The sequence below is a fragment of the Trachinotus anak genome, unplaced genomic scaffold (assembly GCF_046630095.1).
Source record: "Trachinotus anak isolate AG129_WGS33_773 ecotype Australia unplaced genomic scaffold, CSIRO_AGI_Tana_v1 ptg000019l, whole genome shotgun sequence".
Taxonomy (NCBI): Eukaryota; Metazoa; Chordata; class Actinopteri; order Carangiformes; family Carangidae; genus Trachinotus; species Trachinotus anak.
In genome coordinates, this window is record NW_027273870.1 from 530990 (window position 1) to 547616 (window position 16627).

Sequence of the window (16627 nt, forward strand, 5' to 3'; positions counted from 1 at the left end):
GAGGACAGAAGAGACAAATCAGTGACCTGCAGTGAAGAGGCAGAAATAAGGAACTCCTCGTTTGTCTCGAGCTCATTCTGTTGTGCTTTTTCATGCGCAGCATTAACCACATTTTGTGCAGCTGTTGATGAAAACTAGGTCATACCATCTTGTATTTTGTTTCCATGACAACCAGTTGCAACCATTAGCAAAATAGAATTAGGGACACTTACAGATGAAGCACAGAGAGTGTGTCCCCAGACCAGCTCTATTTTCTCACTTTCATGCTCACAACACTCACATTAATATTAGAATGCAGCTGACTACAAGCATGACTCCCTACCTACTCTTCCATGTGACTGCCCAGACACAAAAATAACTTTGTCTGCACTCATCCAAAAAGCTGCATTGTTCTCAGCATAGGAAAACCCCAATAAGAACCCAGGAGCTTTGGGTTTTTCCCATTTTATTTCTCTGTTAAAGCTCCTTCACTTTAATATGAAGAAGGAAGCCAAACCTAAAAGTAAAAAGGTGCAAAAATGAATTTCACTTCAGCTTCCTAAGCTCTGGCTGATGAAAATGCCTTTGCTGAGGCTTACATGTGCAGAGACTTCTGGGCCTTGGCGGCCTCGTCCTTGGAGCTGTAGCGCACCACGGCGTTCCCCTGGGTCAGGTTGAGGTGGAATGTGATCAGGGGGCCGTGCTGCATGCACAGGGTCCGCAGAGTTGAACCATCAATCTGGAGCATAAGAAAAAAAAAAAAAGAAAAATAATCACAGTTATAATTAATTTATTTAAGTTTATTCATCTATTTACACACAATATTTTCTGTCACGATTTCAGTGCAACCCTTCATTTTTCTCCCTTATTGTTTTCTTTGTTTTTTGGTGTTGTTTGAGTATTCTTGTTCTGATACTTCTTTTTCCTTGTTTTTTTTTTAATTTTTTTAATCTAAATTTAGTCATTTTACTTCTATTTTCTCAATTCTGAAACATGAAAGCATTTTCTATCACACTTGACACTGATTCATGATTAATATTTACATGCTGGCTCATAATACAGTGTGGCTTCAATCTAGCAAGAATTATTATCACAGAGTAGAGTACGTACTTGTGGGGTGAGATTCCTCAGCACCAGCCAGCTGCTGGTCCTGGTGGAGCTGTCAGTGCTCCAGGTGGCTCCCTCTGGAAGAGAAATTAAGACACAATTAAATATATGTAAAAGAAAGTAAGACTCTCTGTGACTTTGTCACTACAAGCTGTTGCCTTTACATTAGAGTCATTTGGATTAACATTAAAATTAAAAGCACTTTGGTCCAACATTCAAATGGCTGATGGGACAACTGGGTGCCTCCTCTTTTCAAAAGCACTGAGACAGTAAAGAGAGTATGTGACAGATTCAATCTGTAGATGTGGATATGATCTAATTCCAAAAGGGAAACTGTATGTTTCAAAATGCAGTTTCCTCTCTATGTGTGTCATGTTTTATCATGACAGAAAGTTTATCAAGACATTGGTGGAGGGTGTTGCAAACCCTAACCAATTATCTACTTCCACACACGACTCGTGTGTGTGTGTGTGTGTGTGTGTGTGTGTGTGTGTGTGCTACTAAAAGTGCTCCTTCCTCTTTGTTCTATATAAGCATAGACCTGTCATGTCAAAACAAGGTCACATGCAAGATTTTAAATGTGGCTTCTCGCTGAGCCAGTAAACCTCAAAATGTCAGTTTAGCAAAGTGCGTTCAGCCGCTCTTTTAAAGTGAGTGCAGCTGTGAACGACACCACACCTATGCACTTGCTGTCACATCTATGTTTGCTTAGTGTGAAATAAATTATAGCAAGACTGATGCTATACTCTGATGATGAAACATCTTCATTTAATTTTAATGTAATTAGCTTCAGGAATTTAAGAAAAATTCTTGGCTGAAACATGATATTTGTTTTTTCCAAAGTTAGTGGACTCATGTTGTAACTATAATCAGATATTAATAAGATTTAAGGAGAAACAGCTCAAAATGAAACCTGAGACTCTTTAATTGTTGATAAACTTTGTCGTATTTCCCATGTATGGAATTCATTTAGACAACATACACAATCTATTTTTGCTCCTTTCTTTCAACATTATGCTTTAAATTGCAGGTTCGTTGAAATTTCTGAAGGACGATGAATGAGATAGTGTCCAGTCAGTCCCACTAAATGCTTCTCATAAGAATGAGTGCTCACCAGAGGAGTAGGAGCCGCTCCAGCCTTGAGCCAGTCCCAGCGAGTTGCCGCCCCATGTGGAGGAGGGCTTGGTGTTGGTGAGGCCTGGCGGGGGACGAGAAGGAGCCGTGGTGCTGCGCGGCCCCTGGGGGACTTTCCACAGCTCATGGGACAGAGAGGCTTGGCTCTGGGAGATGGGCCCTGGGGACCAGGTGGACTTCATGTCAGACAGTTTACCTTTACACAGAGAGAAGATGGGGAGATGGAGGACAGTCGAGAGAATAAAGTTACAGACAAAGATGTACACGTAAAGATGCCATAGCATCTGAGTGTAGAATTTGAAAATGTGGCACTTCACCAGTGGTAGTGTCAAAAAAGCTCCTGATGCAAACAGCCACTTAATCTTTATTTTTCATACTTAAATTCAAAAAATAAAATAAACCAAAGTTTTCTTCTCCATCTGGAAAATGCTGATGTTATATCAAAACTAAATCAGATAAAACTCATTGCATCCACCTGAAATCTTTATGTTTCAACAATGAAACAACACAAACAAACACACACACAAACACAAAACACAGGGTGTGTACCGAAGTCATGACCAGCTTGGGTGAGGCTTATTTTTTTGTGGGTTGGATCAAAGAAGCACAGATGGTTGAAGGTCACATTTAGGTGAGGTTGTTGTCTTAGTATTGGTGAGATGTTGACTAAAGGCACTGAGGGAACAAGTTTCGGTGTGACTTGGGGTCGGAGGGGTCATGAAACAGGTCAGGGTGTAGGTAAGGTTTAGAATAAGTAAGAAGCCTGAGACAGTCCTGTAAGACTGTCTTGGGGCTATAAGGGCTCCCGTTTGGGTGAGGGGGGGGTTTAGCAGGACCACACAGGGAGGCAGGATACTCTGGGTGTGTACCTGAGCTGTCCCCATCACAGGACGACAGACTGAAAGAGCTAGAGTAGTCACTGACTGGCCAGTCACTGCTGGTTGGAGGCAGAGAGCCATTCTGAAGTGGAGGAGCTGGGGAAGTGGCTTTATGATCGTAGAGCAACAGTGTTGTGGCAGAGAGAGAAAAAAAAACTTCATGTCAGCATCAGTACAAGCACATGACACTGGTGGCTGTGGCGGAGCACAGATAGTAACAAGGGTCAGCTGGTCTGAGGGAGTTTTCATTGATTCACTTCACACAGCGTGTTTGGTGAAGGGTTAGAGGTCATCACTATTTGCTATTTATGGTGGCTTCTGTTCATACCTCCATTCCTGTCCCGCAGCAGGTATCGGTTCACATCGTGGATGTTGGTGTTAATGGTGGGACCGCTGGGGACGCTGCCAGGGGTCATGTTGGGGTCATTCTCGGGGTCGATGTTCTGAAGGCCCTTCCACGGCACACCCGGGCAGAACTCTAAGGGCGAAAAATAAAGTGCTGAATAACGTTTTCCCTTTTCAATGACAAGATCACGTCTTACAGAACTTATTACAGACTGCCATCAAACCTCTAATCCTCTTTCTTCATTATTGTCTATAAACTTTTTGCAGTTGCAAAAACAAATCTTGTAAAACTGTAAAACAATTTAACCACTAAAAATGTGCAATAGTCTTTAATTGTGTCTTCTTCTCACCTGGGGGCCAGTTAATGTTGGTCCCATTGGAGATCTTTTCTTTGGGGCTCTTGCCCTGGCCCCAGCTGTCTGGGGGCACCAGGGGGCTGGTGGGGGACTCAGAGCTGGATATTAGATTGTAAGGGCTGTATGAGTCCTCCAGCTGGGGGGGCTTCCCAGGGGGGCCCAGGGTAGAGGCAGCAGATATGGCACCTGGAAGACAAATAAGAGACTACATTAAAATCACTATTAAGTTAATTAAATGTTAAATAGATTAAATACACTAATATTGTTAAGAGAGAAAACAATGAACAGCTTGTCTTTTTTGCATGGGTTCATAACATCAGCTTTAATTAGTTCTTACATAGACAAACAGTATAAATACAGATTGAGGACTTTCAGAGTTAAATGTCAGTGGTGTGATGTCTACACTAAGATTACTCATACTCTGAGTTTCTTTAAGGCCCTCACATATTTCCACAGAACATGGAAAATAAATGGATGACATTTAAAGACAAGTGTTTGTTACTGATAGATTCTTATTAAAGTGAATATTTAGATCAGCACTTGATGATATCTTTTTTTTTTTGGGGCTTTTTGTGCCTTTATGACAGATCAGTGGAGACCGACAGGAAAGGGGGTAGAGAGAGGGGAATGACATGCAGGAAAGAGTTGGACCGGTTGGGAGTCGAACCAGTGACTGCCTGCCAAGAGCGTCTTACGCTCACACATGGTACGCGCCCTAACCACTCGACTACCGGGCCGCCCCCACTTGATGATATCTTAAATGTTAAAATGGAAAGTGTAGGAGTCAATATGTTATTGTCAGTTATCAGATTTACTCAACTCACGACAATATTCATTCTAAATGTGTGTTGTAAGAAACACATTAACCCAAATACAAAAATTACTTTTTTTTCTTCTGGAATCAAATTTGAAAATTGTCTATTAAACGTCACATATTCATGGATTTAATATTTACATGTGTATGTTCCCTTTGAATGGTGCAGGTACTGGCCGTGTTACAAAGTAAACCTGTTACTTAAAGACTCATCCATTAAGACTACGCTGCCACAGAATATCATGCATCTCTATGGTATTTGTGACCAAAGAGTGTGTAGAGTGGGAGTGTGAGGCTGTAGTTTGTCTTGTTTACTGTGTGTGTGTGTGTGTGTGTGTGTGTGTGTGTGTGTGTGTGTGTGTATGTGTGTGTGTGTGTGTGTGTGTGTGTGTGTGTGTACCAGCCTGAAAAATGTGGTGTCAGGCTTCCATTTGGGTGAGGAAAGGTTTAGCAAGTTGTGAAACTGAAAAAGCACGAGCAGTTTCTAGCTGACCTCGTGTGGGGCCCTCTGACACCTGAGGTGAGAATGAGTTTGCAGTTAAATGTAACGAGAAAAGGTTTCTGAGCGTCAACGAGCTGGTGTCGTTTGTTGAATTTCTCACCTGCAAACAAGTCAGAGAGGCTGAAATGTGTCAGGGTGAGCGGCTGACATTATCAATTATGATTTTCATCAGGTTTCACACTTGTATTACCTGTATTAAAAACAAGCCTTAGTCAGCTATGAAACTTACTACTGACATTTTTCTGTCATTTCTAAACTCTGATGAATTATATCTGCTATTGTTCAACTTCTTAGCTGCCCAGCAGTTTACAATACAACCAACTATCAAATCTGTATCAGCTGCACATACGACAGCACGGAAATTAATTCATATGATAACTTCATAGCTGGTTTAATTTTCACCTTTTTATCACTGTATGGATTGGATGAGTGTGGGCATGTTTGTCTGTGTTTTTCTCAAACCTACCGTGCTTATTGAGGTTGTTATCCATGTTTGAGGAGTTGCCAGAGTCCATGGAGTTGGAGTGTGTCCACTGGGACAGGCGGGATTGGGGCTGAGGGGGCTCCTTCAGGGACAGACCCCCAACCTCCATGCAGTTTACATTCATGTTTGGATTCAGTCCAGCTGCACACACAAAAATAACTGTCTTTTTATTTTATTCATAATATGTAAGTTGGCAGAGGAAGATTTTTATATTTGTATCCATTAGCAAAAACCTAATAAAAACAGCTCCAAGGAAAACAGGTAAACATATTTTAACTGCACGAAGGAACTGCTCATTGATTCTTGTTTAGGGGATGAGGTGTTTATATGTTGTCAGAAGATGAAGAACTTCAGTGTGAATCTGCAGTTCTCACAGAGAAATGGCTATGACTGTTTTTTTGTCTTTCTGTTGGACACATTCATAAGTGGTAATTTATCAGTACAGATGTGTGCACGAGGGGGTTGATGCCTCAACAGCAGCAGAAGAAAATTGTTACTTTCAATACACAAGCTACGTTTTGTCAGATTCACATTGTTTGAGCAAAAGTCTCCCCCTAAAGATTCTTTTCAACCTGGTACTTTCCCTTTCCCAGACTCACAGAGAGGGTAGGTGCTGTAGGCGTTGGGCGAAGATGGTGGCTCTTTGGTGTGCAGTGTGTCGGCGAGGCCCGGAGCCTGGTGTGGGCCTGTGAAGGGGTCCAGGGTTGATTTGCCAGAGCCAGGGCCTCCGGCGGGGCCACCAGGGGGATGCAGACCAGTGGAAGAGGAAGAGGAGGAGGAATGAGAGGGAAGTTGCTGCTGCTTCATCAGCAGCGCCTGGTACAGCTGACGCTGGTGCTGCTGGATCTGCTGCTGCATGTTGGTGATTGTACGTGCAACCTAGGAGAAAAGACAGAAAAGAAAGGAACTGTCACAACGATGTATCATAAAAGAAGAATAAGTGTTGGACAATGAGGGCGAGGAAAGCAGAAGATTAATCACATTATGTGGTTGCAAAAGCAAGCTGAGAAAGAGAGGGAGAAAGAGAGAGTGAGGAGGGAGGAAAAACAGCTGAGGTTAGAAGGAAAAGGATGTGAAAATAAGAAGACGAAAAAGTGTTGAACAAATGAAGATAGAGAGAAGAAGCAAAAACAGAAAACCAGGATGAAAGGAGAGATGATATGGAAAAAAAGATGATTAGAGGGTTTATTAAAAGTTGAGAAAAATGGTGGGAGGAGCAAACACTTGTTCAAAAAGCACTTTTTACAGGCCTTATCTTAAAGGGTCCACTGATATCTGTATCACAAATAAGAGAACAAACTCGTTCTCCTTTTCACAAAAGGAGAACAAGAGGTTGGCTAATGTTGACTGAGAAGTTCTCATGCTAATATGTTCAAGTTTGAGCAACTCCTGTTAAACAGTACATGTAGTTTTTTCCCTCTGTTGTTGTTATGCTGTCACGTGAAACTCAAAATATTTCTTGAGAAAAAATGTTGCATCACAGTACGTTCAGTCAGCGCTCACATGCAGTCACACACACGAAATAAAGATCATAAGTTTTGTGGCTGCAATAATGCATTTGTTGACTCACTTGCTGCTCTTGTTGTCTAATGGGCCCGGAAACATTGCGCTGCGCCTGCATCATCTGCTGCTGGATTTGTAAACGCTGGTACGCCTGAATGAAGGGAACCCAAAGAACAATACATTAATAAAAAAACACATTCATCAGTCAGAGAGAAAATAAAACAGTGCGAGTGAGACTTGTTCATTTTCACCCATTTAGCTCCACTTTCTCATGCGTTTTCACATGGACGCATTTTAATTCTAAATTAGACATTTGCTAAATGACAAAGTCAGACATGTTTCGTTCCTGTGTGTTTTGTGTCCTTTCCATTCAGATTAGAGCTTGTGCTGCTTTAAAAAGTTCATGACACACATTCTCTGCCAAAAGCCTCTAAGTACATGATAGGCTACAAATACAACTGGACAGAGGGATGTTGACTCACCATTTGCAGTTGCTGAAGTTGGTACAACAGGGTCATTTGTTGAGGGTTTATTGGTGAGGTTAAAAGTGCAGGGTTCAGACCTATGTTTTTTGCTGCAAACTGCAAGAGCTGTGCTTGGACCTGGAGGGAAGGGAAGAATGTGGAGGCAGAAACAGGAGATGACAAGTTAGTCACTGCAAATCACAACAACTGAACAAGAGCAGCTTCTGGCAAGGCAAAACTAGTCACTACTAAGTGTGTGCAGAGAGGAGAAAAGAAGAAAAAGGGACTGGCAGAGGAGGCTTGTACAGTGACAGTACTGCTCCCAGACAATAACTTATGATGATGTTTTTAATTCTCATAATATATTTCCGCTTATTTACTACAATTCAATTCTGATGAAGCACATAAATCAGATAAGGGTAAGGTGGTAAGAAAAAAAAAAAAACAATGTCTCTGTCAATGTTCATAGTCATGATGACGCACAGATTAAAGCCACATTCAGGGGACAGGTTTAATAAAGCAAGACAAGTAGAGAAATCAGTCAAATTGTGTTCCCTGGTCATAAGACAACCAACTTTGGCCTGGCACAGTGTGTTATGAACAGATTTAGCTCCATGTTACACATCAGATATGCATGTGTCTCTACCTGAGGGGAGAGAAACTGAGGCACTTGAGCACGTAGACTAGGCTGGGAGGAGCTGAGAGGTGGCACAGGTGGCTGAGGAGGCTGCTGCTGCATGGCCCGGGTTTGTGCTGCTCCACTACTGCCAAACATTCCACTGGGTATCTGTAAGTCAGATTCATAAAGGCACCATGAAACCTCTACCCAACCTGACAGCAGCCAGTGGTTTAGATCCTGAAACTCTCAATGTTGTAATTTTTCAAATAGTCAAAACATTTAGCTCAGTGGTCTCCAACACATCTCTTGCAAGCCACCAGTAGCTTGCTCCATGTTTCAGAGAAACTCGCCCCAAGGTTCAGAGAATATAGCTTTTACAAACCACAACACAAACAGAAAGCAACACAACTTCACTCAGTAAATTTGCTCAAAATAAAATCTATAAATCTTCACTTTTATGAGCAGATATGAACTAATTTTTTCCAAGAAACAGGAAATATGTTGTTATGGATTAAGTGAGTTATGCTGTGGGCTACAACAAGAGCTCCCTTTGTTTAACCTGTGTTTGTTTACATTTTAGAAAATGAAGCTGGATTAAAATGAAAAAATTAAAATGAAGTTCATGTTGTGTACTGTACTAACAACCATCACTGGGTTACTCTGATGCAGAAAAAAACATGGAAACGTGATGATTCCCAGGCAAGTTCTGAAGTTTCTAAGCATCGTTATTGAGATTTATCTGCAATGGACATTGGGCATAATTGTATTCTTGGAAAGTGTAAGTCACACTGAATCTAAAACGATGTGCATCATGTCTGTGTGTACAGGTTTGACAGAATTATGACTCTGCTTTTTGACACAAAAATTGACACTGTTGAGATGTTGTGATGTCTGATGTGGGTTTAGGATGTTTTTATAAAATGTGAGTTTTGGATGATATTTGATGACTGGTCACATTAAAAACAGCTTATTCAGCAGGGTTGGTTTGGAGATCAGTTTTAGTATTTTTATAGGATATGTGAATAAATGCATCTGGTAATATAAGACATGAGTAGCTCTCAGCCACTTTCATTTTGTCAAAGTGGCTCTCAGAGGAAAAAAGGCTGGAGACCCCTGAATTAGCCTGTAAAAGCTAGTTTTATCCTCATTTTGGATTCCATGTTGATGGGAGAGGTCTTTCAACACAGTGCAAACACACACACACACACACACACACACACAAAAAACGCTTATAGTCCCTTTGTTTGGGATTCAAGGACATACTGTAGTTTTTCTGGGCCATGGCTGCCTATGGGGGTGATATTTGATAGAGCTTAACTATTTGATTTCAGTGGGTACTTCAGGCAAGGTCATGCACACAGAAGTGAGATTAGAGTGCATGTTGGTAGAGAGATGTGTCTGAAACAAATTCAGTTTATGCGTTATTGCCATCATCACATGATGATGTCATCACTTAAATCTTGCACAAGCCATTTAATTTCAATATGATGGTTATGAAGTTGCTGTGTGATAAACAGACTGTTGATAAAACTGGGTTTTGCACTGAACATAGTTTTGCTGTCAGTATAGTTTGTTGTTAATAAAGCAGCTGAACTCAAGTTCTTTGTTTTTCACTATAGACAGCTGCACAAATTCATGCTGTTCTTTATATCATCAAAAAAACCTCCACAGTCTGAACATTGTTCACTCAACATTAACACGGCATTACAAGCTTCACTGAGGTGATTTTATTATGGAGTTATGAATTGGATTGTGTCACATTGTCAAGTGATATATTTTTAACTCAAGGTTGTGTGTCATTGTGTAGTGCAACTGTGTGAGCTCACTGTGTTACCTGTCTGTTGTTCAAGTTTTGCATGGCCAGCCCCGGGTTGCCCTGTCCCAGACCCTGCCCAGGAAGGCTACTGTTGGCCAGTGGGAGTTTCAGGCTGGGGGAAGGCAGAAACGGTGATGGGGGGGTGTCATCTGACAGAACACCATCCTGGACAGAGCAAAGTAAGTGGTTAATGAGAGAATAAAGAGATGAGACAAAGAAGCATTAATCTTTACACATTCCAAATATAAATGATAAAGTACGTGAAAAAAAATGTTATGTTAACATTTTTCCTGGAATTATCAGATAATGATATTAATATCTTAACCTTCTTAACCTTTCTTTGTTACACATAAAATAAAAATAGTGAACTGTAAATATATTAAAAAACAGAAAAGATTATTGGTATGTTTTACCTTGTCAAGAAAGTTGGTGCGGTCAGAGGGGTCTTTGGAGAGTGCAGAGGGCCGACACACCAGGGGCTTGTTCATGCCGTTGCTGTAATCAGACATGCCCATGCCCCGCTTGTCGAGGTCTGTCTTCTTCTCCAAAAGGGCGCCTGGGAACAGAAGGGAGGATGGCAAAGTTTATTATGTAATCTAGACATGCAAATATACTGCATGACAAAACCAAATAATAATAGTTTTTTTCTTTTTAGGTGAAAAGGTTTTTTCTCTTCTATATTACCTTCAGTAAATACTATATTTGCTGAGAAATATCACTGAGTACCTAGTACCCCAGTTCAGTCAAGGAGGAGATATAGCAACTGAGTTGAGTCATAAATTAATTCAACTGAAATAATAAAAAGCTGCATATTTCTAGTGTTACACTGATTAAAACCTTTTAATTTTACTGTTTTGCAATATATATGCAAGGACACACACAAATATGTTGTTAAACTTACTCATGGCCTGGTCAAGGTTCATGTTGTTGCTCTTCAAAGCCTCCTCAGCAGGGTCTCTCTGTAACACATGGATAACATGTGCTTGTCAGTGATCATGGTTAAATTATAGGATGAATTATATTTGTGACCTATTTGGTTAAAAACTAAAAATCTTCCAAAAAGAAAACCTGTATGTCAGTGTCAGAACTTCTTTATAAATATTTTCCAAATTTACCGGAAAGCCCATGTCAGTGAGCTGTTTGATGAGACGGTTCATGATCCAGGCCTCATCTGGCTTGTTGCCCATCTTCCCCTGACAACAGACAAGTAAAAATATATTTAATTCATTTTCCCAACAATATAGTTCCTTCAAATGACAACAATTCCCACCATTAACACCTATCAGTGTGTTTATGACTAAAGTTTAGTGTGTTCGCTGACCTTGCTTGGGCCTTTCTTGGGTCCATTGCCCCAAGAGTTGCATGAAGAACTGCTCTCCTGGGAGGTGGGGCTGTTCCACATGTCCCCATCCTCGGCGTCCCATTGGCCAGTTGACATGCCCATCTCCTCTCCTCCATTTCCCCAGCCATCTTGCATAGGTTTGGGGCCTGAGAAACAGACATCAAATACAGAGTCAAAATGTGAGAAAACAATAATAATAAATTCAGTTGGTGTATCCTAAACACACACTGAGAATCCACAAACCATTTCAGAGGATGAGCAGCAGGTAATTTTCAACCTCACCACTTGGTGCCACTGTTGCCATTTGATATTGCATTTCCCCCCTCAACACCTCCCTCCAGCATTTCCAACATTTCAAACCAACAGCACAAATAACTAAGACCTACTGAGGCGTGGAATTGCTTTAATTCTAGCAACACAGGAGCACTATCAAAGACCTTCAGAACTGGCATAAATAGTACAGGTCTGAAGGAACTTCCTGTTTTGCACGTCAATCAGTCTTTTACAGAGGGTATGGTACCACTGGACACAATCTGAACCACAGATGCCTATAATAACAATTATGCTGACAGGCTAAAGCAGAAAAGCTACTTTACATTTTACTGGCAGCAGCAAATATAATAGCACAGTAATCTGTTCTGTAGGGCTATGCTATGGTTTGATACCAGGCAGAGGGTGGTCTGTGCTCAGGAGTGTGATAAACAATCAATGGCACTGAACATATTCTTGCATCTTAAAGCAATTTTATTAATCTATGGGCATTACCTGGTTTGCAAGGTGCAGAACCTGGGGGTCCATTGGCCCTGCCATAAGGCCCAGAGGGCTCATGGCTGCTGTCTCCCCACCCTCCTACTCCCCCTGGTGGCTTGCCCCAAGCAGAGGTGCCATTGTCCACAGCTGATGTTGGAGCCGCTGGCTCTCCCCAAGCAGGCTCTGACTTGGGCTGAACACTGGGAAGCTCTCCCCAACCTGGAAGACAGAGGGTAGATTAAACAAAAAGAATTAAATGATTCTTGCTGCAGTAATATCTTCATCCACTGGTAAGTTCTATCAAGCAGTTACACATCATTCCCCTTAAGTCCTTCCTTGAGTACTAAACAATAGAAGAACTGTTTGAATTCAAGACATGTCTGAAAACTCTTGGCTTCAGTAAGTTACTGTAAAAACCACTGCAATGCTGGAAACTACTACAATTTCATGTTGTTCTTTCTCTCACCATCTCGGTGAGCTGTAGTGACATATTAATAAGAGAAATTAACAGTAAGCTTGTCAGTTGAGACAGTGCCTTGTTATCTACATATAGAGGCTTTTCATCGCAGCCTCCTCCTGAAAGCAGCAGATCCCTGACCAGCTGAGTCTGGATCATGGAGGAATGTGTAGGAGCTGGATGAAAGCCAGTGCCAGTGCAGGCTCTTCCAATCCCCCTCTTCTCTATTTATCTGTACTGGCTTCAGTAGAGATTTCTGTTAGGTATAACTGCTCAGCACAAGTGTGTCTAACGGCGGTCATGTAGGTGTAGTGCTACTGGCAAACAGCAGAGGGCGATGGTCTCATTCACAAGTGTTTGCCATGTCTATATGCATGGCTTTTGTGTTCACGGACTTATTTGAACTGGCTGCAGCCCTAACTCAAGCTTGCAATACAAATATTATAATTATGCATGCATGACCATTATGTGGCCTCCATATCTCTAAGAATATACTTAATAATCATGCATAACCTTTGAACAATGCAACAAAATTAATTCTATTAGTAATTCACTTTTTACTTTAATATCTCTCCGTGTCTTTGTCTACATATTTAAAACATGCTGTCAGATAAAACTTTGAAACTAAAAAATATTGGGGTTTTATTTTTTTAAGAATATCTGCCTGACACATGTATAAATACACTTTGAGATTATTAAATACTGTTTTAACATAATAGCACAGGTATAGTATGTTACCTGGGTTGGCGAGAGGGGATCTACCCTGTGGACCAGCACCTGGATGTGAGGCGGCATTGTTGGGTGATCCATTGTTGTTTCCGTGGTGTTGCAGGTGAGTTGGGGGCTGGCCATGATGGGGATGGTGATGCATGTGGTGAGTGTGATGGTGATTGTTGTTCCCAGGACCAACAGAGTGATTGTTGTTATTGTTGGGCAAAATCATTCCACCATTCTTACTGGGAGGTGGGCCGCTGTTGCCTGGGTTATTATTGGGATTGTTGCGATCCCACATGTTGACAGTCTTGTTGTAGGCGCTGGGATCACCCCAGGTGGATGTTCCATCGTCAATCTCCATCTTCCTGCGGATGGAGGGAGGGGAGGGTTCCTCCCAGCCGGTGGGCTCCATGCCCTGGTCCTGTTTGCTGGGATTGCCCCAGCCAGAGGTGCTCTGTTTCACAGAACCTGGACCACCCCAAGAACCAATGCTGCCACCTCCTCCACTGCCAGTGCTGCTGCTGCTGCTTTCCTGGGGCTTGGAAGAGCCCCAGCCTCCCTGCACTGGGCCATTGGCACGTGAGATCTCCCCCCAGCTGCTATTATTCACAGCAGGGGCAGGCTTACCCCAGGATCCTACTCTATTTCCTCCTCTGGGGCTATCCTTCCATCCACCATTTCCTGCATTCCCTCCTTCTCCTTCCCACATGCTGCTGGAGGATCCATTGTTCTTGACCTCTGATTCTCCCCAGTCCCCTGTGCTGGAGCCATTGGTGCCCCCATTACTGTTGCCCCAACCATGGGAGCTTTTGGGGCCTTCTCCCCAGCTAGTAGGCTGGTTTTTCTTTAGGCTATCGTCCCAGCTGGGTGACTTGTCCTCAGAACCCCAAGATGTTGTGCCCCCACTCTTAGAACCATTGGTAGGCAAAGGGTCTCCCCAGCCACTGGTAGAACCATTTGGCGCTTTGTTGAGTGACTGTTGGGGTTCTCCCCATCCTGATCCAGTCTGGACTGGCTGAGGTGGAGGGGCTCCCCAGCTAGAGGGTGATGATCCTTCACTGTCACTTTTTCCTCCAGATGCAGGCCTCTGACTGGAGCCAATGCTAGGATTGATGGTACCCCCATTAGAGGATGAGGGTCCACCACTGGAGCTGGAGCCTCCTATGGTGTCTGAGCTGCTGTTGCTCTTCCCATCATCAGAATTGGCTTCTTCCATCTCCCATACAGTGTGCTGTCGGATGGGGGTCTGTCCCCAACCTGTGTTGCTCAGCACCCTAGGGTCCAGGTCCTGCCGGGGTAGCACAGGGGTAAAATCCATGCTGGAAGACCTGTCTCTGTTGTGGGATCGACCTTCGCTGCTGTCCCCACTACCCTCACTTGCTGGGGCTGTTCTGGGCTGCTGGCCCCATGAGCTAAGTTGCTGCTCTTGGCCTGAACCTGAACTACCAGCATCTACTGAGTCCCACCCTTTAGATCCATCTGCAGCCCCAGATGATTTTCCCCAGTCACCCCAGCCACCACTTCCACTACTCCCTCCACCACTGCCTTGGCGGCCCCAGGCAGAAAGGCCTCCAGAAGGAGTTGAGTCCCAGCCTGAGTCCTTGGGGGAATCAGCTGCCTTTGCTTCTCCACCACCCCATACAGAGCTGCCTGTTGTGTCCCCATTGAGCTGGGATGATTCGGTGGGTGATTGGCCCCCCCAGCCAGTTAACCCATGGATAGGGCTCATAGGCTCCTGAGCTTGTTGCTGTTGCTTAGTGTGGTTTGGTCCATCAGTGTTAAGGTTAGCAGGTTCCATATGGAAGGACAAGCTTTTGTTGGTTGAAGGGTGTTGTTTATCATTTTCATTAGCACTTATCATGCCAACCCAACCTCCCCCACCATTATCAGAACCTCCTAGGCTCCCATTTCCCATGTTTCCATTGCCATTAATACCAGGTGGGAGAGATGAGGAGTTGGACACCCCACCTCCACTGCCTTCATGGCCCAGAACAGGCCAGGCTGATGGGTTGGCATTGGGATTGAGGTTCAAGTTAAAATTGGGAGAGCCCCAGTTATTGGGCGCTCCAACTCGACCACCATTTATACCATCTTGTTTCCCATCTGAGCCCCAGCCTCTATTACCAGCTAGTGTGTTGGCTGACCCAGGTCCCGTCATCATGTTATTGTTAGCTTTAAGAGAGGGGTAGTGGGCCTGCTGGCCTGCGGCACCTGTGGCCATACTCATAAAACTACAACTACTGGTGGTAGTGACAGCACTGGTGTCTGGGTTAAAGCTAGCTGAGCCCAAGGGGCATTCTGGTGCTGCAGGGTGGCTGGGGTCACTACTGCGGCTGATGGAGGGCCAAGCTTCTGTGTCACTTCCGTCAATAATCACTTTGTCCCAGCTGTTGGCACTGGAGGGGCTGTCAACTGGCAAAGAGGCTCCCCAATGAGAGGTCTCATACTGGGCACCAGGGCCACTCTGGAGGGATATGTCTAAAGAGAAAAAGGGAGGGGAACAGAGGAATACAACAGATAAGTTAGGAGGAGATGATTCAGAAAGAAACACAAGAGCACAAAGGGTAAAAAACTGAAAAAAAAAAAAAACATGGTGGAAACGGGGGGGGGGGGTACTTTAGGTTAGACTAGACTACATCATGTTATACAGCCCCTGTTAGTCCCGTAGACCAATTTCATCTTCTTGGTTGGTTAATGCTAGCTATCAGACTTGGCAGGAGGAGATGGTCACACTTGCACGTTCCAGAATTCAACACATAATCAGAATGCACAGCCAAGCATGCTACATGTCATATCAGCTACGGCATATTCATATATCCTAGCCCTGGTGCATTCAGCCAAAAAGAAACAGAGAGAGGGAGCCCTTGCGTTCTTTCCTTTACCCATCCTTCTTTCCTCCTCTCTTTCACCTTGACTTTTCTCTTAACTTCCTTTTCCACTTCTCTTTCCAACTCGTTTCCTCTTCCCTCGCCATCATGTTTTGCCCTTTACTTCCTTGTCACTCTCTAGCTACCATTAACTACCTTCATAACTACCTCCCGCCACATCCCATCTCTCTCTCTGTCCACGTCTCCTCTCACACTTTCTACCCCCACTGCTTTCCTCACCCTTTAATTCCTCCCTCTCTCCCCTCTGCTCTCCTCTAACACCCAGCAGTGAGAGGCCCATCCGTCTCCATCGTGGCATCGCTGGCTGGGGCTGTGAAGGGAAGCCCAAGTGGAACGCTGCTCATTTATTGGAATGAAACCAGGACGGCTTCCCATCCATCACTCCCTACGCTCCACCGGGCCTACTCCTCCTTCAACTGCACTGCACTAAGAAACCACAAAACATTTCCTTCAAGCTTGTATGAATATGTGTGTG

The 16627-nt window shown here is 43.5% G+C and overlaps 1 protein-coding gene across 5 annotated transcripts in view; it reads right to left on the bottom strand.

The window, feature by feature from the left end:
* Positions 1–16627, bottom strand: part of tnrc6c2 (trinucleotide repeat containing adaptor 6C2) — a 129255-nt gene that overhangs the window by 7195 nt on the left and 105433 nt on the right. For all 5 annotated transcript variants that reach the window (XM_071505518.1, XM_071505516.1, XM_071505517.1 and 2 more), the window contains 17 exons: positions 13289–15742; positions 12109–12312; positions 11323–11489; positions 11117–11194; positions 10903–10960; positions 10415–10557; positions 10020–10166; positions 8213–8353; positions 7585–7704; positions 7170–7253; positions 6199–6478; positions 5582–5740; positions 3794–3985; positions 3427–3576; positions 2201–2416; positions 1090–1163; positions 579–718 (listed from right to left, as the gene is read on the bottom strand). In XM_071505518.1, the coding sequence (XP_071361619.1) occupies positions 579–718; positions 1090–1163; positions 2201–2416; positions 3427–3576; positions 3794–3985; positions 5582–5740; positions 6199–6478; positions 7170–7253; positions 7585–7704; positions 8213–8353; positions 10020–10166; positions 10415–10557; positions 10903–10960; positions 11117–11194; positions 11323–11489; positions 12109–12312; positions 13289–15742 (4807 nt within the window). The remainder of the gene's footprint in view (positions 1–578; positions 719–1089; positions 1164–2200; positions 2417–3426; positions 3577–3793; positions 3986–5581; positions 5741–6198; positions 6479–7169; positions 7254–7584; positions 7705–8212; positions 8354–10019; positions 10167–10414; positions 10558–10902; positions 10961–11116; positions 11195–11322; positions 11490–12108; positions 12313–13288; positions 15743–16627) is intronic.